General features: G+C 44.4%; 1 protein-coding gene across 2 annotated transcripts in view; it reads left to right on the top strand.

Annotated features, from left to right (window-relative positions):
- Positions 1–24,316, top strand: part of LOC148011583 (prolyl oligopeptidase family protein) — a 157,794-nt gene that overhangs the window by 45,708 nt on the left and 87,770 nt on the right. Inside the window, exons 2-3 of one of the 2 annotated variants that reach the window (XM_087669845.1) lie at positions 7,873–7,902; positions 8,548–8,742. In XM_087669845.1, the coding sequence (XP_087525971.1) occupies positions 7,873–7,902; positions 8,548–8,742 (225 nt within the window). The remainder of the gene's footprint in view (positions 1–7,872; positions 7,903–8,547; positions 8,743–24,316) is intronic. The other variant, XM_087669846.1, reaches the window with a different exon arrangement.

Genomic DNA, 24,316 nt, shown 5'->3' with positions numbered 1-24,316 from the left:
ACTTTGGGAGATATCCTATAGGAGGTAAGCGCTAGTAGAACTTTAAAAATACATCGATAAAGAGCAGAATAGGCATACGCATCTTCGGTATCACATGTAAGCGCTGCTTTCTCATGATTGTTCTCATCAGAATCTTCTAGAATTGGAAAAGGATGTTGAGGATGTGGAATAGCTCCACAAATAATGAATGTACCATAACCGCTCCTACATGAACGAGGCTTTCATAACAGCAATCCAAATTAGATAGTCAAAGCCATGTAACCTATCATCAGTAGATAAGTACAGAGGAGCCATCTAGAGAGGATAGGAAAAGAAGATAGATGACAGAAGGTGGATAGAGAGAGAAGATAATCAAACCAACAGCAAAGATGTGCAGAATGAGAGTTCACACATAGTGGAAACCTAAATCTAATCAAAACAGAAAGATGATTGCTGCAAGAGAGGGAAACCACAGCTAGAAATAGCAAAAACGACTTGTAGAGCCAGCAGTCAGGGTTTGGAAACCAAAATGCAGGATGATGTGAGCAAAAAATGCACCAAATTGACAATTACAAGGCAAACAGCTGACGCAGGCTGAAAAACAAATTTGTGGGCAGTAAATGCAGGCTACAATAGACAGCAACAGGCTGAAATTAATCAGTAGCAGTTTGCTTGATCAGAAGAGGTAAGAAAGACCTGCAATCAGCAGAAAAACATTAGCAAGAACATAGATCCTCCAATCGGATATCATGTCAGAAGTGGGTGCAGCAATGGAAGCGTATACGTATGCTGAAATAGACTGTTGAACACAAGATAGAGAGAAAAGAACACTGCGAAAGAAGAGAACTTAGAAGAATGCTCGGGAAATGGAATCCATATACCAAGACATGAGATAGTTGTGTACAACAATGAGCCACTAGTTGTGCGGGCACTAGCACTATCTCCTCTCTTCAACAAGACCTCCAGGTGATGAATACACTACTCTCTTCACATACTATACAGGAGATATATGTGCCATAAATGACAGCTGGTTAGCCACCTTTTAATGCTGGCTGATTGGCATTAAAAATGCCCTAAAATGCCACAAATAATGTGCAATAAAATGCCTAAAATACCTAACACTGTGCCCAACCAATTTGACATGCACAGACTCACACGTGAGCTAACATATCTACTAACAAGCTGCCCCATGATTGCATGCATATCCTGTTGTCCAAAAAACATTGGATTGGCACTTTCAAGTTGGCCTTGCATATGCATCAATCACTCTACTGGCATCATTTGCTTATGCCCACTATCCACATTTGGAACGTATTGCTGTTGTATTGGCTCTTCCTTCAGTGCATCTTGCTGTCCCAAAGCTCTTGAAGACGATTTTCTCTTCTTGCCTTTGTTGCCCTCCCTCAAGGGGTTCAAGAGGCGCATGAACTGAGGATCATTTGCCAATTGCATAAACATTTCAGCTGTTGTCTTTAGTTGATCCTTACATTGATCATCAACTTCCTCTTACTCTTGCTAGTCATCAGTCTCAAGAGACCTAGAAGGACCCACATTTTGGTCTAAACACATGCTGTGTGCCCATGTCCAAGATCAAGCATTGCATTTTTCACTTCATTATGTGCATTTTCAGAATGAGATGCATCATCACTACTTGATCCCATCTCACTATTTGAAGATATTCTTGTTGTAATTGCTGAGTTGAATATAATGTTAGCACTAGAGCAATGCTTCTAACCTTCAATCAAGTGCCTTGGGCCCACCAAGTTAAGGAGTTTGATGGTATCTTGGCAGTGGAATCTTGCAACCAACCTTTCTTCTCGGATAGGGTGGTAGTAATGTGATTCAACACGAATCACAAGTAGTAAATAAATCACATAAATTGAAATGTGCACTTTACCACTTTAATCTTAGACAATGGACAGTCTGTTGGTCCCAAAACTGGTTCCCCTTGTAGTATTTCTTTATCGTGAATTGCAATTGGATGGAGTGCAATTGAGATTCTTTGATCTCCTGTGCTAATCCAAGTGTCTCTTGTTGTCAAAACTAATGAGTAAGCTTTCAAACCAGTTTGCCTCTTGGTTTGCTTGGGGATTGCCTTCACCTTGCTCCTTGAAAGACAAATAAAGCTCCATATTTGATATGGGCTGGCTAGCCTTTTGATTCTCCTTCGAATTCTTTAATTTTAGTTATTGGAATTTAAGTCCTAGGCCCTCAATTCTGAGCATGCATCTCGAAGTGGTTGTCAAACCCTAATTTTTGTTGCAATAGGGTTTATGGTGGAGATTTACTAAAATCTTCATCTCTAATGACTCAAATAGTTGAATTTTGTTAAGATAACTTGAGATATGGCTATAGGAAAATGCTGTAGAGAGAGAAATTTTAGAGTCTCATTGTGAGAGGGGTTGAAAAACTGCAGCTGCCTTACTTAAACAAATATGGAAGCTATTACCTACAACTTAGGACCACTAGAATGGTTGCTACCCCCTTCTGTATGTTGCCACCTGCACAAGAAGGACCTTGGACTACTGTCACTTGCATTGGAGAGCTCCAAATTGCTGTTGCCTACTGTAGGACTGATCCTTGATAGTTGTTAATCACATCAGCAGCATCTCTTTGCTCTCTAACAACATCCTCCTCTCTCAAAATGGGTAGAATAGAGTTTCACTAGCCCTCAAAAAACGTTTTTCTGACTTGCATGGGCAAGTTTAGCCAAGTGGCAGCCTTTTATCCCAATTTTCAGCACTATCCAGCTTATTAAACTAAATTTTCGGGATATTAATATTTAAGATTAGTTTAATAATTATTCTAGTGCCTAAAAAAATAATTCCACCATCCAATAATTAAATTGGCTAGGCCAATTTGTCTTCCAAGTGTCTATGATTAGTAATAAAATCTTAGATTAGCACTAATTACTTAACTAGCAATGCCTAGTCGCTAATGTTATCATTGATATTAGTGTCCAGTCAATTGGTCTAGGCCAAAATCTAACACTAGGTAACACTTAGTACCTATTAGACATAACTTATTACTACTTTTGGCTTTGGCATCAACTAATAACTAGGACCTTGGGTCTCACATTATGAAATAATTAACTTGCACCTCACACGTGCAAGTCACATTAGCACATTTGATTAACTTTTGATCAAATGCTAAGTAATGCAATAAAATTTCATGTCCTTGTGACACCCTCCTAGCCTCCATTGTGGGAAAGTAGAGAATGAGAGTGTGCTCTTTTGACCTCTCCTTTGTAGTGCAGTCTTTCTCAATATTCATTAGTGCATACAACTCCTTGAATGCATTTTCAGCCCTGTTACACGAATGTGCAATGCTTGCACTTTCGGTCTTTGCTTCTCTAACGTGTAATGATGATGGTTGTAGGTGATGCGTGTGTTGGTTGTTTCCCTTTCTTTGCCACTCGAATCTGTTGTTTTGCTTTCTCTACTTATTTTTGAGTCTTCTCGAGTATCTCAGCCCAAGAGATGGCTTCCTTTGTCATCTCCTCTTCTTTCCTTTGGAGTTGCTACATTTCCTCCTTAAATCGAGTAATCTCCTTAGCCATGTTTGATTGGATCTTCCCTCCTCCAATCTGGGATTGAGTTGTACTTCCGTTAGTTGTTGGCTTAGTGATTTGATTTCTCTGTCTCGGGCCTCAATTTTCAGCTGAGAGAGAGAGAGAGAGAGAGAGAGAGAGAGAGAGAGAGAGAGAGAGAGAGAGAGCTGATGCTTTACGAAAAAAAAAAGAGAGAGTTGATGCTTTTGTACTTGTCAATGGGACTCTTATGTTCTTCAGATCGGTTCAATACTACTTTCGTGTTTCCCGAGGCTATTGCAATTGTGGAATACCATCTCCACCTCTTTGCGGGCAATGCAGCCTCATCCCTCTTTGGAACAGGAGGCCCCTTGGCAGGATTGGACGATTAATGATCGGCTGCTTTTAGGTCATGCTTTAGCTAATTAGATATATCATTTACTTATTTGTGATAAGTATTGGCTTGTCCATAAAGAGTCAAGACAATACCACCTGGGGTTTCTAGAATGGCCAATTTTGTTGGAAATCTGTGGGAATGACAGTCTGGCTTAACAAAATGCCTTTTTAATCCAAGGTCTTCATTGGGAAAATGTTGATTGGTGCGCTTCTTCTTGCCTCTGTGCTCTCTAAGCGAAGGATTTCGAATGGTTGCTACTTCTTTTGTTAGTTATCGGTAGAAATACCCTGTCATTAGTTCCTTACTTGCTCGGTGGTGCAGAAGGTTTGGTCACTACTATCGGGCATTTTATTTGGAGTGGTTGGGCTATTGATGCTTTCAAAGGGCTAGGTTTTTGGACATCCCAAGTTTGTGGACCCCGTGTAGGTTGATATGAAAGTGCTTTTTCCTTTCTTATGCTTCTGGGGGGGTTGGCATATATGGGCCATGAGGAATGCATTCATCTTTGATGCTTCATTAGGTGTGTAGAGTCATATAGTCCACTTGAAAGGACTTCATTGGTAGCTATTCCCTTGCAAATTCCACCTAACCCCCTTTCCGTGAGGTTTCACACAAGTCCTCAAATCCCTTCTTGCGGATTTTCCCTTCCCTAGCCGGTTTTAAAGCCTTTCATAGCATTCTCCTAGGGCTATTTAACCTGGGTTCCTTTTAAATCCTCCCCACACAAATAGCCATTTTAGCAATTCCGTGGATTTCCTCCTCACACGTTATCTTAACAGCCCTTCCTAGGGACTTTTATAAACCCTTTCCAAAGAGGTCTTTATAACCCGGATTTCTAAGCTACCTTTTTCCCCCTTTTTCATACCACAAAGCTATTTTCTTTTCCCTCTTTTCGTGTAGACAATTCGCACCCCCCGGAGCTTCTACGAAAGGAAGGGAAAATTCATAAGTTCCATTTCTAAGGTTCGATTTTGAAGGGCAGTGGAATCACAAAGGGAGTTTCGCGTGCGTAGGAGACGGCCAACATCATAAATCTGCGTCCAAGGCAGAAAGGCCGAATTCGCGATGGCCCTAAGAAGGCACAAGTTGCAACCGCAGGAGGATCGTCTCCTAACATCCATGTGGACATTTTACCACAAGTCCAGGTTCTTTTTCCTAATTTTGATTTACGTCGTTATAATTCAATTATGCATGGATCATTTATGGAGATAGGATGCATTTCTTGATTAAAATACTTTGACTAATTTAAAAGAAATAGGCCATGATGGAAGAATTCGGTCATTGGTATTTTTGCAATGAAATGAACAAAGAAAGATCATAAGAACTCCATGTATTCCTAGCAAGTGAGTTTTATGCATTGCAAAGTAACGAACTTAGATTAACTAGTGCCCATCTTTACAAGTCAAAATAATGATAGTACACTTCGATTATGCATGGAAGGAATAGATCGCATTTCTGAACATCTTTCCTTCGAAATGATTCTTTAAAGAAGGTTGCTAACAATCATAGGAAATTGCTAGTCATGGAAATGACTTTAGGCTGCATGAAGAAGATTAAACTCTAGGCAAATGGCATAAATCTCGTATCAACTACATAGTTGTTAGAAAAAGGCTACATGGTTCAATCATAAAGTCCTAAAGCTTAGTAGCAGGAACCTTGATTGCATGTATAGAAGGATTAGTTGGAATTATGCTTAACATATGCTTTGATCTTAACCAGAAAAGTTAGGATTTGTAGATTGACTCATACGTAAGCAATGAATCATGTATAGTATCGTAATTATCTTCAAGAATAGACAAGTTGGTTTAAACCTAAACACCTAAAAACCGCGAAGGGACTCATTTAGAAAGAGTTAATTCAATGCGACATAGCCCAAAGAGCTAACTAGGGTTAGCACGTTGGGGACATTACCTAGTCGCTCATATTACCAAAGTTGAAACTCCTATACCGTAAGGACTTGCCCACATTCATGGAATGTAGGGACATTGGAACATGCTTGCGAGAAGTGATCTAGGGTTTTTCCTAAGAATCACTCGCTAAAAAGATGAAACTTGGTACCCTAGGACCGACAATGTCGGCCTAATGCAATCGGGAACGGATTATTATATCTAATCATGATACTGTGATTAGAAGACACCGTTGATGGGTAGAATAGCCCCATAATTGTTGCGACACTTGTGCAATAAGTTGCAAAGTCGCATGATCTTGTGATTTGATTCCAAGGGAATGGTCAATTCCTCGGAATGAGATTGGCAGATTCTTACGTAAGTTTATCTTGCAAGAGGATAAATAATTGTCATGATATAGTACCTTTCTTAGGTAAAGTGACCAAGATACGGGGATTAGATATTTGCTTGAAGCAAAAGACCAATCAGTGAATATTCACTGCTAATAGAACTTAAGATTTTGATTAAGTCGGGTTAATAGGATACGGCCCTAACCCAAGGATACAGGGTTAACAAACAGACCCTTGGGGGTCTTGCCAAGTTGCAATTGATCCCGGATCAAGTGCTGGATGCATTCGGAAAGAAGGATTCACTCCTTAGCAGTTGGCCAAAAAAATAACAACCAATGGAAATGATTGTGCTTGTAATAGTTTTAAAAGCACTGTTTTGCTTTGTTTGATAAAAAAACTAAAGGATAAATGGATATCTAATGCTTTAGGTTGAAGGCCTGAAGGGAGAGACAGCTTCAGTTACCCCCGATTGCCTACCTGACCCTAACCTAGGGGGTTGTTAACCGCGCCGGGAAGGTGGACCGAACCCGCCGCAAGAGGTCTCTCCGTTGAGCGCTACTTGGAGTAGGAGGACGCTTGGGTGCCAGGGGGGCTCTGGCCGTAAATCCCTCGCCTTCCGGGCCCTGCACAAGAGGTCAACATGACTCGGGATTGGATCTCGAGGCTGGTATACTAGTCTACGGGCGGAATCTTGGATTAGTGATCCCTGTGGATTGCTGGATAGCCTTCGGGCGGATTGTGGATAAGCCTACGGGCTGGACTTTATGTATTTCAAAGATAAATATGATAACTTGTTAAAAAGGAACTTGTTTGACATTGCTTTTTTATGTCAAGTGCTATGATTACGTGAAGGAACCAGTGCCTAACGGACTAATTAAGGAAGCTGATTGATACATGTCCAGCTAAATGTGTTAGGTAATTAAATAACTAAAACAACCTGAGGAAAGTGCGGTGGATGTGGCCATAGGTCTGTCCTACGGATGGGTGGTCCCGGTTGGCCAGGAACTTTTCTCAAATCACGATGGACAGCCGGAAGATTGTTCAAAGGACACAAAGAGCAAGAGCGTTTACCTAGAGTCTAAGTTATAAATGATCCCGATTTATGCTGTTTTAGGGGAACGGAATGGGACTATGCTTTATGGCAGAGAGGTTGAGCTTCGCCTCCCTCTCGTTTCCCATTCTCCTTGAACCAAGTGCAGCATGAATCCGCTTCGGACCTGGCGTTTCTGCGTAAAGTAGTTTGCTCGGGTTCGACGCTAGTTGCCGTTAGGAAATGACCAATAGGCAAAACCCTAATTCAGGTCAGTCCTAAGTGGGAACGGCCGGAATACTTCTGCTACGTGGCAGACACGGAAAGTCTTAGATCGCAAACCCCGTAACATTCCATGGGAGTGCTGGGCGGAGCTTTCTAGACATTCTTTCCGATGGACTGCTAAGACGTGTCGTGAAGATAACAAATGGACACGTTATATGTAGTTGCTCAAATTGCTTTTGAATCATAGTTCTTTGTTTACAGTTTCTCCTGTTCATTGCAGTAGCTTGCTTGACAGTCTTTCCTCATAGCAGGTCCCTAGGCAAGCTTCTCACTAGGTAACCTTATCTAGTATCTTCAGTAGATGACAAGAAAACTCAGGATAATGTTGCATTTCTTGTAAAGTGGTTAAAATTCAGGTGTCAAGACTTAGGTTATTTCACTCTCACCAAATGTGGTCATGGATCTTGGTTTTCCAGGTGATTTTGAGGCCAAAAGAGCCTGTGCAGGTATTCCCTAATGCTGTAACTAGTGCAGTATGGTTTGATTCACTTCTTCAGTGCTTTTTTCCCAATAAAGTGCTGTTGGCAAAAGGAAGGCCCAACTGATGTTAGATATGAAAACTAAATAGTATTTTCTGGACCTTGTTGCATACGTTGGCTAATTCAAGGTATGTTATAGAGTTTTTGAAATTTTAGTTATCAAGTTTAACAGAACCAGTAAAATTGGCACTTCAACCCACTGCCCCTTCTGACCAATATAGCTGAAGTGAGCTGCAATCCAAGTGGGGTCCATCTGTCATGTTATTGTACAGTGCACGCTTAGCTATGAGATCTAGATCTCTTTGCTTTCTGTTCATGGCCCTCTTAAGTCAACATTTTGATTACATAAACCCAGATGCCTGAGTATAAGGGTTCCTTTGGTGAACGTAGACATGTGGCAGGCTAGTAACTTGTCCTTTGTAGTTGTGTGCACAAGAGACTTTAAGTGAAAACATACATGTGAGTTACCTACATGGCTGTGTAGAACTGGGCATGTCTTTTGGTAATTAGTTACAGTCAGTTCAAACGGTGTGTGGAGGAGTGGAGGGAGGGAGGTAGTTACAACTTACTAATCTCAAAGAATGGGCCTTAATGTCTTGTCATACTGATCAGGTTTATGTTCAAGATGATGCAAGTTCAGAACTCCATCTTAGGATAGCGAGTTCTCCTTCATCTCCAATTTTGGATCCTTTACTGTCACCTGATGGTTGTTTAATTACATATGTCTGGGAAGATGAGCTCTATGTGGCTCCCATATGCTCTGGAGAGCCTAAACAATTGACATTTGGTGCTCGGGGCACAGGGAAGGTAAATTTAATATTGATTAGTCATTAATCTGTGGCCATGTGACAATACCTATGTAATTAACATGTTCTTTCCATTTTGCGGTTGCATTTGTTTTAGGTTTAGTGTAGAATTTTGACAAAAGCATCGAGACCATTAATTTGAATTGTAAATTCCTGTTCTAATATTCAAACATTATGCCGTATTCTGGTTTTGCTTAAATCAGAGCAGTATTATCTATGTGATTAGAGAGTATTGCAGTTTGTCCACTCTTTGATAATCATTCAAAGGACTTTCACAAGAATTAGTGGGTGTTATGGGGCGAATGACTGCTTTTGACTGAATTTATTGAGGGACAAGGCTGGTATATTACCGCATGTCGGGGGGAATGACTGCTTTTGACTGAATGTGTTTATATTAGACTCTGTTTCAAATGTGAACTTTTCTTAGCATGATCCAGGTGCAATATTTTATAAGATCATCTGAATACAAGGATTGATTGCTAGCACTCAAATGACCTGAAACTGCGGACTCAGAAGATTAGGCTTATGTTCAGACTTGTGGAAGCATCAGATTTCTGAGTTGTTTTTATTAGCTTATGCAAGTTAGCTATACGAAAGATTCCTGCTATCATTTTCCATAACGAAATTCAATACAAGCAAACATGTACTTGACCAGATACTACCAAACAAAAAGAGACGGACATCAAGCATTTGGGGGCTTATACATGACTTACTATTGCAGTTATTAGTGTTTTTCCTATTAAGTGCTTTTTTCACAGAACATTACCAAAGCTTCCTTTTCTTTTTCTCCCAATAAAGAGAAATTCTATTAATAACCACCCTCAATCAAGAGAGATCAAGGTACAATAGAGCACAAGCCTGTATAGGATAAAAATGATAGAATGCAAGGTAATAATAAATGGTCTGAAGCAAGGTTTCTGCGAAAAGCCCATCAGGAGGTTTTATATGCCAAACCATATGCGGTTCTAGCTGGAAGAAAATGCCAGAGTCCCATGTATTAAGAAAAGCATCTCTCTTCACACTGATGCACTCGGAGTCACCTTGTGGTCTCTCCCATCTTCTGCAGAGCGTATAGATAATCTCTGTCCAGATCCTAGAAAGTGTCTTTGTTGTAGGCGTGTCTTTAGCTCAATGGCTCAATCGCATCTCATAATTAGTATAAACCAAGCAATAATGCTAGCCATCAACTTTCATGTGTGACAATGTCCCTCAATCTTTGTCTGGGAGAAGTCTGGTTTGGGAATCCTGCTCAGCTGCTGTCCATAAAGAAAAAAGAACGATCAATCTTTGTCTGGAGGAAGTCTGGTTTAGGAATCCTTCTCAGCTGCTGTCCATAAAGGAAAAAACAATGAAACTCCTTAATATTCTCGTAGCTTCATGCTTGACCTTTGTCTGTAATTTGTGCTACTGTTCCTAACGTTGCTCATCTAGTCTCGTTCAAATGTTGGACAAGAAAGGTGAAGAGATGCCTTGTCTATGTCAATGCTGGGTGCTAGCCAATGTCAATATGGTCTTGCATGTCTAAATCCTCCTTCCTAGCTTGGCAGTATGTGCAAAGTGGAGAGTTGCAGGGTCTGTCAAGGAAGGCATCCCTCCACTTTCACTCTCCTGGATGAACTGTAATCTTTGAAGGAGGCTCCTTTGATGGCCTAATGTCTCCATCCATCCATCATGCAATGAACAGGGTCAAGATGTATGTATAATTTCCTGTCACAACAGACTAATGTACTGCTACTTTGATGAGAAGAGGTTGTGAATCTAACTGATGCAAATCATCTTTTGCGAGTCTGCCGTCATCCTCCATTGTGAATGTGAAGATTTTCTCCCTGCTGGTCACAATCACCCCAAGCAAGACGTGAAATCTGAAGTAGAGTCAATATAAGCTTGAAGTGGCTAAGTGTTGATATAACCGACTTCAGGCAGTTTCTCCAGCAGTAACTGTAGGCAATATAAGTTTGAAGCGGCCAAGTGTTGATATAACCAAGTTTAGGCAGTTGCTCCAGCAGTAACTGTAATGGCAGAGACAAACATGAGTTACTTCAGCATGCTTGCTGGTGACCCAAGTTTTCTTTGTTGAGTGCTGTTGAAGATGCAAAATCTGAAGTGAGGTTAATACAAGCAGACATGAAGTGGCCAAGTGTTGATATAACCGATCTGAAGTCCAAGGAGCAGTTGCTGCATCTTACTGTAATGGTAGTGACAGACTTGAGTTACATCTATTAAAAATACGATGTATGCTTGCTGCTGACCAAAGTTCTTTTTATTGAAGTGCTGTATTACTGAAGCAAAATAGCACAAATTTAGTGGAGACTCTCCAAGAGTGGGTTCAGACCCTTACGGATGGTAGAAGCAATTATGCTTGTTTCCAGCGATATAATGTTCATATGTAATGAAGGGAGAGAAGTTGATAACTATTACCTCCTTGGCTTAGTGGTTAACATGGAAGCAATTAGTTGAATGGAGAACTCATCCGCACTGGTTCAAGTCTGAACATATGCACTTTTGCACAGCTGTCGGCTGCGTGTCCAGCCTCTCCAGCTGGAACTCTTCCAATAAGTCAATTTCCGCAGTATTAATTGTGGAGCAAATGGAAAGTAAACATGTGTGTGAGGATCAGTCACCAGAAACGTTTGATCCTGTTTCATGTTTCGAGGTTTTGTTTTGCATTTCATTTTGTTGGCTACCTCAGGGTTTTGAGGTCTTGCAAAATTTTATTTGTTATAATTAAATAAGTATAGACTAATAGTATTAAAGAAAGAAGTAGATCCATTATAGGAACATTTTTATTCCATCTTGATCCTAAAGTGAAATGAACATTTTCATTCCACCTAGATCTTAGAGTCAAAGTTTAAAGCCTAAAACAAAAACATCCATTTTACCTACTCATTTAGAAATTAGCATTCACAATTCACAAATCACAATATCCAAGCTACAACATATACATACTATATAATGCAAAGTAAAAGAGAATAGATGTTCAGAGTGAAATCCTTGTGGGGAATCTTTGTGGGAGGCATTTGCTGTTGGAGGCAGTGGAGGCCGAAGGCAGAGGAGGAAGAGGTGAAGGAGTGTGTGGAAGAGGTGGAGGAAGAGAAGTGGAGGGGGACAAGAAGGAAGAGAAAGGGAGGAGGAGGTAATGGCGTGCACAAGGAGGGTGTGGAAAGAAGATGAGCTGAAAAAGAAAGCAGCTGCTGCTGCTGCAGGAGGAGGAGGAGGAGGAGGTGGTGGTGGCGGCGTGCACAAGGAGGGTGTGGAAAGAAGATGAGCTGAAAAAGAAAACAGCCTTCATGTTCTCTTTTTTAGGAAACCCTTAATTTCTGCTTCACAGAAAAAAGCAGAAAAAAGATTTTGTTTTGTGTGTTTTTTCATGGTGTCATTGAGACGAATACAAATTAGGTATTTGGTTTACTATGGCAAGGATGAACGAGGTTAAATTTCACTCTCGTGTATGAATGATCCCTAGGTGACTGGAAAGTAAGTCTATCTTTGTGAAGGCTGCCCATAATTTTTTGCAAGCTACCTTTAAGAGGATGGTACTAGCTTCTCCTTTGATCAAGTTTATGCTCATGCAAGTGGAGGAATCTCTTCCTTCAATGTTGTATCCTTTTTTCCAGAGAAATAAAATGTCCCCTTGGAAGGATTTTCTCTCCTCATATTTGCCTAGAACCAACGCCTGCAGCCTCTCCCATCTTTGATAAACAATATGCATGATCTTGTCTAAATCCTAGAAAGAGTCTATGCAATGGAAACATTCTAAATGCGTTCATTGAACCAAGCAATGATAGTAGTAATTAGCTCCCATTTATGACATTGTCCACAAGTCCTTGTGCTAACGAGTATTTGAATTGGGGATTCTACTCAAATATCAATCAATGATGAGAAAAATTAGGATTTACAGTAGAGATTGACTAAAATCTCTTTCCCCGATGGCTCAAATGTTTGGAAAATGCTGAGGTAACTTGAGAGATGGCTGGTGGATGAGAGAGAATGTTGTAGAGAGAGAAATTTTAGAGTTTCATCGTGAGAAATGCTCAAAACCTACAGCTGCACTACTCAAATAGCCATGGAAGTTGTCATCTACCGCTTAGTACCACCTGAAAGATTGCTGTTTCCTCCTGTATATTGTCATTTGTACTAGAAGGATCTTAGGCTGTTGTCACCTCCTCCTAGAGGGCTTTAAACTGCTGGCACATACTGTAGGACTGATTCTTGGTGACTGTAAATCACATCAATAGCCTCTCTTTGCTCTCTAATAGTCTTTTTTTTTCTCACAATGACTAAAATAAACTTTCGCTAGCCCCTAAAAACGTTTTTTCCACTTGTATAGGCAAGTTTTGCCAAGTGGCAGTTTTCTAATCTCACTTTTCAGTATTATTCAGCTTACTAAGTTAATTTTGAAAATTCATTTAATAATTATTGTAGTGTTCAAATAATTAATTCCACTAGCCAATAATTAAATTGGCTAGGCCAATTTATCTTCGAAGTATCCTTAAGCAGTTATTGAATGTTAGATTAGCATTAATTTACCAGTTAATGTCTAGTCTCTAATGCCACCATTGACATTAGCAGCCAGTGATTTAGTCTAGGCTCAAATTTGATGCCGAGTGCCACCTAGCATGTGTCAGACATAACTTAATACAACTTTTGCCTTTGGCATGAACTAATATCTTGGGGTGTTGGGTTCCACACTGTGAAATAATTTAACTTGCACCTCACATGCGCAAGTGACATTAGTACATTTGATTAATTGTTAATCAAATGCTAAGCAAAGTAATACAATTTCACATCCTCATGAGAGCCACAGTCTTAGAGTGGATTGTGGATAGTGGCGCGTCGGGCCACATGACTCCTTCAGAAGGGATTGCCTTATGCATTCGATGCAAGGGAAAATCCCTATAGATGACAATTCTTTGGTTCCCATCAAAGGCAAGGGTGATATGCAATTGTTTCCAGATGAGCAAGGAGGTGCCCACACATCAGAGGTGCTCTATGTGTTGGATGTAGGATATCATCTCCTTTTAATGCACATGATCTGTGCTCTTGGTTTGACAATCAAGTTTTATAAGGACTCCTTTCGAGTTATTGATGGTGTTTCTTGACAGGATCTTTGTGCAAGACTTGAGGAGAATTTCTTTGTGTAGGATACGAGAATAATTAAGTCTACAAGATGGGGTCTTCTTTTGCCTTTTTTTCTCTTCTTCTTTCTTCACAGACTTAGATCGGAACTTTGCCATGCTTAGTTTGGCCATCTCAAATACGAGTATCTTTGCAAGGCCACTCATGGACAGTTGGTATGTGGGTTGCTAGAGATTGGGGTGAGCCACTTGTCATGTGTGTCTTGTATTCATAGCAAGCAGCATAGGGATGCTATTCCCAGCCAAGCTTTACGATGGGCTAAGGCGCCTTTGGAGCTTGTTTCAACAAACTTATGTGGACCCATGAGAGCGGAGTAGCTTAAGGGAAGTTTGTATTTCATGCTAATTGTTGATGATTTTAGTAGGATGCATAGTTGTCCGAAACGGAAATATTTCGGGCCTGAAATGTTTTGGTTCTGAAAAGTGTTTTGGAACAGGCGTTTCGGCCAGTAGGTGTTTTGATCCAGTTTTAGGTCGCAGAGTGCATTTCATCTTCCTACGCCTTAATGCGTGAGCATTTTTCCTTCTTTCCCTGGCTGTCCACCCTTTTTCTCAGCTGATCGCCCTCCCTACTTGTTGTGTGCTCCACATCCCAACCGTGAAACTCTACATTCCTCATCCTTCAGCTGTCCAATCTCTTTCCTTTCCTGCCTATACTATTTCTAGTTGTTTTTCTTCAAATTTGGTGTTGATTTTCATTGCTCCAAGCGAGCAATCCCTCCCTTCTTTGTCCTTCGCTGTCCATACTGATTTGAGCAAGTTTTTCCTACTTTTTCTGCTGGTTTCCCCCATTTCCAGCGAGGTACAACCATTGTGAAGGACATTTTAGTGCCACACGTGTATCGTTAGTGACTATAGAGGTAGTAGTGGCTTGAAGCGGTGGGAATGCAACTACTACCATGTCATATGCACGGGGAGCATTACACTAGTGAAGGATCATCTTGCTCGTGTGAGTGGTAAGGATATTGATAATTGCCCTGATGTGCCTAGTGATGTATATGCTAGTTTAAAGCATTGGAGGTGGCAATGCCTTCTGGTTAGTGCAGCACATGAGGATGATACTTCACGGCCAAAGTGCACATCTCGGTTCCACCTGCTCCTGTAGGTGGTAGTGCCCCAAGGAGGGGTAGAGTATGCATGGATGTTGGTGTCAATGCTTCTGCTAGTGTCAATCTCTCTATGGATACAGATGTAGAGGCCACTCAGACAAGTGGAGGTGTTTCTGTTGAGGGTCTAGTTGCTTTATGGACCCCTTTTCCACATCTTGGGGGTGCGCAGGGTGGCAGTAGCTCGTCAGCAAGTGCAGGTACCATTGGGGCAGTAAGAGTTGCAAGAGGATCATTAAAAAGGGCAGTATTACAACAACCCTTCAAAAGCAAGCAAAGGTAGAGGCTACTCATGAGATTATGAGATTGTTTATATAGTGTGCCATCCCTTTCCATGTTACACATACAAATAGGTGGAATAAGACCATTAGGGCCATCGGTTGGATTGGATTGGACGTGAGTGGAGGGCCCCTCCTATGAGGCTTTGCGCGCATGTGAGCTTGTTAGAGAGAAACAAGTTGTAGAGCTAGAGATGCAACATTTGAAGACTACTTGAAAGAAGTATGGTTGCACTATTTTATGTGATGGATGGACAGATGTGAGGAGGAGGAATATATATAACATCTTGGTGTCCTCTTGCAAAGGGACCATGTTTTTGCGTGCCATAGATGCATTGGCAGCAAGGACAGTGATTACAAGTGAGTACATCTATACGCACATTAGGGATGCCATTTTGGCAATTGGTGTAGAGAATGTAGTACAGGTCATCACTGATAATGGTAGTAACTATGTGGCTATGGGTGCTTTGTTAGAGAGTGAGTTATCTAAGATCATGTGGACTCCATATGCATCACATTGTTTAGATCTACTCATGGAGGATTTGGAAAAGATTGGATGGATAGATGACCTCTTCAAGAGAGGTAGAAGCATTGTAAAGTTTGTGACAAAGAGGCCTACAGTGCATGTCATTTTTAGGGCAAACAGTGATTTGGATCTTTTGAAGCCATCAGCCACTCACTGCACTTACATGTTTATTGTTGTAGAGAGACTTGTTAGAGTTCGCAAGGGCATCTTGAGGATGGTTGTCTCTAGAGAGTGGGTTGCATGGGATGAGAGGGAACAACCTAAGGCTTTGATATTTATGAGAAATGTCATGGATGAGGCGTATTGGGAGGATGCAGCTGCATTGGTAAAATCTTTCCATTTACACAGTTTTGAGGATCACTGATATGGAGGGTAGTACTCTAGGCCTTTTGTACGAGTACATGGATTGGATTGGAGAGGTGGTTGATAGAAACATCTTCTTGACTCAAGATAAGTAAGTGAATCAATGACCATTTGTTCTAACTTCATGTTTTTAATCATATGTATGAATCTATGATCTATTATGATTCATAATTTATATTGCTATGTGGGTAACAAGTTAACTTTTACATATGCTATAGAGTGTAGGACATTTGTGCAGTATGGAATAGGAGATGAGATTGGTTTACAAACCAGTCCATTCTGTTGCACATTACTTACATAATCTTTGGTGCAGCGAGGATGGATATGCAAGTGAGGAGCTTGAAGCGGGGATGCAATATTATTTTAGTAAGTGGGATGATGGAGATGTTTCCATCATTATGCGACTTGAGGACGATCTTCTCAAAGTTTCATAATCACACTCTCATTTGCATGGTGCATAGTAGAGCTACGTGAGATACAACTCCAACCTGTGTCTTGGTGGGAGAAGTATGGAAATTGTGCTGTGACATTGGTGAGTAAAGTAACAAGTTTAAATAGTAAACATATGACATGATACATCGTACAATCATACATGTAAGTTGTAACATAAATAAGTGTGCTGAATTTCTTCTTATTCCTTTATTAAAATTTGGCAGAAAATGATGGCTATCCGTGTTCTCTCATAGGATTGTGGTAGGGGTCCTACTGAGAGAAATTGGAGCACGTGGGCATTGTAATTTGTTTCAACCAAAAAGAGAAATAAGTTGAAGACTACTTAGCTTCAGAGATTGGTTTTTTGCCATTGTTTTTTGCAAGTAAAATGTGGCTGATTATATTACTCAAAAAACTGATTACAACAGAGTGCTCATGCTCAACAGACTAGCTGGAGCTGATGCAAGGTTACCAGTACATGTATACAAGCCTCTCAAGGCGGTCTAGGGAGGATGGGGGCAAGAAGCCATTGGGGGGGGTGGGGGTATATCACCAGCTGGGGTTGCTTGCCTGCATTACGAAGGACAGATCTTGGCTGCCCCAAGTGCGTATGAAGTGACCTCCGAGCTCTTGACAAGCCCTGGACTCGCCCTGCACCTGATCCCATTCGGCTGCGGAGGGAGTGGACGATGGAGGTCCAGAGCTTTGCTAAGGTCACCTGTGCTGAAAGTCTCTCTCCGCCGAAAGTCTCCTAACATTGCGCCTTCCAGATACGCCATTGAGTAAGACTTCCTATGATCTCCCATACCTCTGAGCGGTCTGCTGTGGGCTCCAGTACCTGGCGGATGGGTAGAGCCTCCAAACCGACCACTGCGCAGGACCTTGCCTTGATAATGAATATCGTGTCCAGCATCCCGACCTCATACAGAAGGTGACAGCCTTGGCTTACTACCTGCCAACAGAAAGCTCCCCATGAGATACATCCAAGGTTGGGTGCTATACGGCGGAGGATGCGGCATGCTCCTCTCCACACGAGCTGCGCTTCCTCATATGACCAAAGGCAGTGCTTTGGGGTTTCTAGAGGCTGCTGTGTGCAACGCTTACAACCTCCCTCCTGCATCTGGGCAAGCAAACTTCCCACCGCCAAGCCTCCATGTGCCACTAGCCATAAGAAATACGACACCCTCCTCGGCCTCCAGCTATCCCATAGGCGGCGCTAGAAGATCCGTCGGAAGGGCTCTGTGATGCTGTGCTCCGCCCAGTGCATGCTATGTGACGGCGCCCAGTCCATAACCTCTTGCATCAGTACATGTCTGCCAATCCTGGCAGTGTACTCTAGGAACCTTGGTGGCTTCTCGGCGACCGCCGAGGCCGGCCATACCCACTCTCCTGCATTCCACTCCAGCTCATCAAGTGGTCGGCCCTCACAGATCCACAGGCGCCACTCCCTGAGCTCCTTCCAAAAAACATAGGGGTCCAGTCTCCATATCTTCCCCTGAAGGCCCACCATTCGAATCCTCCTCCACGAAAGGGTGGCAATCCCCTCATCCTGTTGTCCTATGTCAAGGGCCAGACGTCCCGCCTCCTGAACGGCAAAGAAAGTCCCTTGTGGGGCATCACCCACTCTACCTGCCACCTGAAGGGGGATGCTTGCTGGTGAAAACCTAGCTGCCCATATCTTCTTGGGCTCTATCGGCTCTCATACCGGGGGAGCAAGCCATTCCCAAGGTATTGCTGCGTCTATCTCCCTTCTTTTCAACTCCACTCCTCTCTAGCAGCATGATACTTGCTGCAACACCTTCTCGTCCGCCATCCTGTACACCTCCCGCCATTTCCTGATGGTACGAGCCAAGCCGGCCTCCCACCCAGCCCATTGGATGTGGGGGCGCTCGCCTATCTGTGCCCCTTCCTGATCTTTGATCTGGGGATTCCAGGTCACCGGTTGATGGTCTATCTCCTCCTAGCAGTCTGGGGGACTCTGGATTAGGGCCTTACGGAGGCCCTGCCACATGCAGAGTAAGCTTCGAAGGAAAGGTGATCTGGGTGGGGGGGGGTGATCTGGGCTGATGCGAAGATCCATCTCAAGGACGGCCTTCACTCACCGCCAAGCCTCAGTCTACAGTCTTGGAGGCCCTCTTGCAATAAGACCTTCCAGGTCTGCCCGCCTGGTGTGAGACTGCGGACAGCTAGCTTGCCCAAGAGGGCCATACTCTGATTCTCTGGGTCTATAATCCCAAGCCCTCCCTCTTACCTATGTCATATGATGGTCACCCATGCCACCTTGGCCCTGGAGTCCTTGGAACCATCAGACCCTGACCAAAGGAAATTCCGCACTAGGCGGCAAAGCTGCACTACGCATAATGAAGAGAAGCACCAACATGAGGCGATGTACCAGGCCGTCGCTAGGAGGACCTGGTTAACCACCAGGGCTCGTCCGGCTAGTGAGAGACGGACCGTGCACCAGGAGGTCGGTTTTCTCCGAATAGAATCGAGGACAGGAAGAAACTGTTGGGCAGGGGTGATGTGTAGTCCCACCTGGAACCCTAGGTACCAACTGACTTTCAGTAAGAGAGGAGACTAAGTTGTTAGACTCAGGGTACGCAAATGATACATCCCTCTACATAGAGAACGATGAGTTGATGCTGGAGAGAGTGAGTCTGGGTCTGTGAGGAAACCAACTGACTTTCGCCAGTTGATCTTCGCTCCCGTTGCGAAGCAAAATATGTCAAGGACCAGTCTCACTCTCTCTAGCATCAACTCATCGTTCTCTATGTAGAGGGATGTATCATTTGCGTACCCTGAGTCTAACAACTTAGTCTCCTCTCTTACTGGAAGTCAGAGACCGCGTAATCCGCTTACACTTGACCTGAGGAAGTGAGACATTGCCTTTGCGAAGAGTAGAAAGAGGTATGGGGCCAGGGGGCAACCTTGTCGAACTGATCTCTCCAGCCGAAACTCCTCCCCCCGCCTTCCGCCTATGAGAACCCTGCTGGTGGCCGATTTGTACAGGACGGAGATCCCACTAATCCAAGCCTGGGGGAAACCCAGCCTCGCCATGGTGCCCTCTAGGAAATCCCAGTCCACCTTGTCATAAGCTTTCTCGAAATCCAAGAATAGTATGGCTAGTCTTTGCCCATTGTGTTGAGCCGACTCTGTTGCCTCAAAGAAGGTAAATACATTGTTTAGGATGCTCCTATCCTGGACAAAGCCTGTGTGAGTGTCATGGATGATATCTGGAAGCACGGGGCATAGTCGCCTACCAATTATCTTTGCCAGTGCCTTATAGGCCACCGACAATAAGGTGATTGGTTAGGTGAAAATCTCCTAGAAGGCCATCAGTAGAGGGTCCTTCACCACTTCCTAGTAGGTACTGAAGAAGGCTTTAGAGAGGCCATCCTCCCTCGGGGATTTCTGCCCATCCTGTGTATGGAAAGTCTACAATAATCTCTGCGTGGCTGCAAGGTCCTGTCGGAGTGCTCTCTCCTTCTCCTAGCTTTGTTGCTTGGCTTGTATGGCTGCCTCTTGGCAGATTCTGCTCGACTCTTCTAGGATCTCTGCAACCTCCTCTGCTATCCGGTTCCTCCTGCCCCACTCTCTGGTCCAAATCTGCTCTATCTGTCTCGTCACCTCCTTCCTCCTATAGATCGAGTCAGGGATTTGACAAGAATGTGTGTCTAGGGTGGATGCTGGGGGGTCAAGTGTCAGGAGAACCGGGCAGTGATCGGACAATGTGATGCCTGCCAACCGCTCAATCTGGCCTCCATGAGAGCCTCCCCACTCTCCCACATAAAACCTGTCCAACCGCTCCAGCAGAACTCCACCTAGCTGCATGTATCCCCAAGAGAAGTCCAACGATCTATCCCTCCTGTGGAAGGTAGGTTCTCTCCAGGCATCGCGTGCTCCGACCGCCAGCAAAAAGACCTCCCATGCCTCCTGCTTGTCCCTAGCCATGCCTTGGTAGTTACTGCCTTTGCCCTGCTGGTCCTCTAGAGTCTCCAGATTGTTGAAGTCTCCTTCAACAATCCAGGAATCTACCTCTGGGAGTCCATCCGCAATCTCCACCAAGAATTTGCTGCGTGCCCTAACCTCCGTTGGGGCATAGACATTGAGGACTCCAAGGCACGAGTCCGCAATATCCAATCTGACCCATAGAACCCTTCCTGCCACTATTGTCCCATGGCCTCGTATACAGGCAGTGAGACTTGTGCCAATAGAGGTGCATATGCCTCCATTCCTGCGGTGGGCACCTATGGCGTACTCCCAGTAAGTGTGCGAGCTGCTCGGCAGCACCTTCCCTACCCGCTGGGCCTAGGTGGGGGTGAGCGTGTGTTCCTGTAGAAGCAAGATGTCGATCCGTCCGGCTAGGGCAAGTTGCAGCTCCTGCCAAACAATCAACTTCCTGGAATCACGTGCCCTACTGTAGTGGAGGCTATTTACATTCCAGGATGCTAGGTGTAAACTCATGGGGAAACTTGTGACTGACCGAACATGCATCTGTTCGGTGTGGAAGCTGCTGATGAGGAGGAGAAATTGTGAGGCGTGCAAGTACGCTTTGCCGCTGGTCTGGACGGTGAATTCTAGTCCCCCATGGAGGCCCTTGGCTGGACCATAGGGGTGATAGATGCTCCAGGTGGTACCATCAATGCATCTATCAGCCATGTTGAGAGTCGTGACTCGGTACACTAGTAGAACCGGGCCGTTTGTGCCAGGGGCCACTCGATCACGTCCCTTGGAGCTCTCCATTGTGGAGGGGCTCGAAAGATAATGCTCAAGTGTGGGACCTCGGCACCAGCCCACCAGTGAATGTCCATCATGCACTCAGGCCACTGCTGTGTAAACAATGCTAATCCTTCATCTCCCATCCACTAGGAGATGTGATCTGCCACCTGACTATTCAACTCCTCCTCTATCTGTGTGGTCGTCCAGTCCTTTGAGTGGGAGGTCTCAAGAAAAAAGGCGTAGTTTGGTCCATCTGGTGGTCCTAATCAATGGACCTTGCCCCTCCTTGACTTACGAACTACGAAGATCCCCACCTCTAGAGGTAGTGGGAACTCTCCGCGCTCCGTAACTCTCAGGTAGGACCATGGGCCATTGCAGAAGAACTCATGTGGCAACAACTGTGCTTGTCTCGGGAAGGTGTGACAGGAGGCAGGGGCGGATGAGCTGGTGGCTGTATGGGAGGGGGAGGACTGCTGGTGCGAGGAGGAAGTAGGTATGTGGCTCATCACGTCCTGTGGGAGGGTGGGGGTTGGGACCACCCAAACCGGGTGTGGATTAGGGGGGGTGCTCGGTATGGAAAGTGGTGGGGGGGAAGAGGATCGAGGGATGTGGAATGGACAGGGATGCATGGCGGGTGTATGTGGGGACTGGTGGCCCTGGAAAGGGGGGGCTGTGGGCCAGGGTCAGTGGGGGGGGACGTGAGATATAGAGGTGGGTGGGTGTGGGGGATGTGGGCGAGGCAAGTTGTGGCGTGGGTGGTGGATGTGGGGGGCTGCAGTCTTGTCGGATGGGACGGGCAAGGGGGGCTGTGGAGTGCTCTGCCGAGAGGGGGTTACTCGCCCACTTGCTCCATGCGTTGCTCCCCCCTGTTGTCTCCCTCTCTGTCGTCTCTGTACTCGTGTGAAACTGTTCGCATCCACTTGTGGACCTGTCGGTGGAACAACCCTAGCACCGAAGCGCGTACATTTTGCTGCCTGGTGCCCAAAGTCATGGCAACGCAGGCACTGCCCTGGCTGCGCAGTCACAATGACCTGCTCCCTAAAGGAGTGTTTGCGTGTCTCAATCTCTAGGAAGTGTGGGATGTTCTTAACCTCTTTCACTGCCACCCGTATCCTGGGGACTCCTGCGGCAGTCATTGCGTTTGTGAAGGATGCGGGAAGGACCGTGCCGAAGAGTCGTCCAAAGCCTTCCACCAACAGGCGATACTCTATCACCAAGCCGGGAAAGAGAAGGGTGACCGGGTGCTGAAGAAACCTGTTGTGGAGTGCAAACGCCTCCACAGTGAAGCTACTATACCAAGAGACCATGTATATGATCCCCTTCGTGGATGCATAGGGTGAGCTGGCAAGTAGCTCATGAGCTGCGTTTGCCGAGCTTAGTCGAACCATGAAGATCCCTTGGCCCATTAGAACCGCCTCCACGATCTGTGTTGTGCTGATGCGCAGCATGGAGTGAAGCCAGTCTGAAGCTAGGCCCTGGCTAGGGAATGTCCTACTACCTGATCATAAATCGCTGTTTCCTTTAGCTACAGGTCTTTAGCCCGGACGGCTAGGAGCTGCTTCTCAGAGAGGACGACGCGCAAGGTGTTTGATTGGGGGGCACTCGCTGAGGGCGCCGGCGTCTGAGCAGAGGTTTCCATTGCGCGTCCCTTCTGAAAAGCTACCAGTCACGTTGTGGTGCTGCATGAGGGGGAAAGTTGCTACAGATGGAGGGAGCAATTGGGGGGGGGGGGGTTTGCTGTTTTGGCGGTGGGGGAGGTGTTGGATGCCACGGATATCGGGTTACACTTGTAGCAGATGGAAAAGGTGTGTCCCAGGACGACGGGCGGGGCGGAGGGCCATGCTACCAGTGGGCAGATGGGGCTGGCGCGAGTTGTCAGGGTGGGGGCGAGCAATCGGGGATGGCGCTTCAGAGGGTGGCGCATCAAACGGAGTGGGTGGGAGGTTGCAGAGGCCATGTGGCGGATGAGTAGGCAGTTGTAGGGCAGGCGGCCGTAGGGCGGGGGGGGGAAGGGTTGGTGAGAGGGGAGGGGAGGACTGGCGAATGGGAGGTGGGGAAACGAGAGGGAGAGGGAGTGTCGAAAGGGGGGGGAAGGTTGTCGAATGGGAAGGAAGATGCTTGGCGCAGGGTTGGGGGGGGGCAGGGAAATTGGCACAGGCGGGGCGAACTGGTGTTTCTTGCCATTGTAACTTGCGCTTGATTGAGAATTGAGGTTTCACACTAGAGACAAAGCAAGTAAATATAGATAAGATTGACATAGAGAAGGTGAGGGACATTTTTACCATTCCAGAGGAGGAGATAGACATCAACAATATGCTATATGAGATGTCTGCACCTGCGCATTAGACACGGTCCAAGTGTGCATCCGCTAGAGTGAGAGGATCTTGACTTTGACATGGAGTTGCTTTTACCTCTATAGCTCTAGTGGCAGATGATGATAATGCCTCCTCTTCCTCTAGTAGCAGTACTAGTGCTCTTGCTAGTAGCCTTGGGTAGGCCGAGACAAAGATGGCTTTGGATAATGCTTAGTGACTCTCATGAGTCATTAGATGATAGATCATAATATGATGATTCATAGACTTGTACTTTGCAGACTTGCTATTAGTTGATTATGTAGATTCATGTTTATGGTTTAGTGGCATTTGGATGACTCATGACTCATGAAATACTGTGATACACTATACATCATACATCATAGTTGTATTTCTTTTTCATGTACTATTTACTAAGTTATGACTCATGAGTATTCTCTGTTTTGAGTCTATCTGACATAATATGAGTTTATGACTATTCACTTTTGAGCCTTCAATATTGAGTTTACTGTCTATGACAAGTTGCAGTCTATTATCTTAAATTGAATCATGAATCATGTATACTTTAAATTTGTCAATTCTTGATTCTCTTCTAAGTTCTAATGTTACATTGTTTAGGAATTCAAGTGTTTTGATGTAGAGGTTCAACTCATAAGTGGTGTTACTCCATCATATATTTTTAGTTATATTTATGACTATATATA

The sequence above is a fragment of the Lygodium microphyllum genome, chromosome 28 (assembly GCF_053477565.2).
Source record: "Lygodium microphyllum isolate KBCC chromosome 28, Lygodium_microphyllum_v1.1.10, whole genome shotgun sequence".
Classification (NCBI taxonomy): Eukaryota; Viridiplantae; Streptophyta; class Polypodiopsida; order Schizaeales; family Lygodiaceae; genus Lygodium; species Lygodium microphyllum.
The sequence above is the reverse complement of the archived record's forward strand: the minus strand, read 5'-3'. Positions and strand labels throughout refer to the sequence as shown.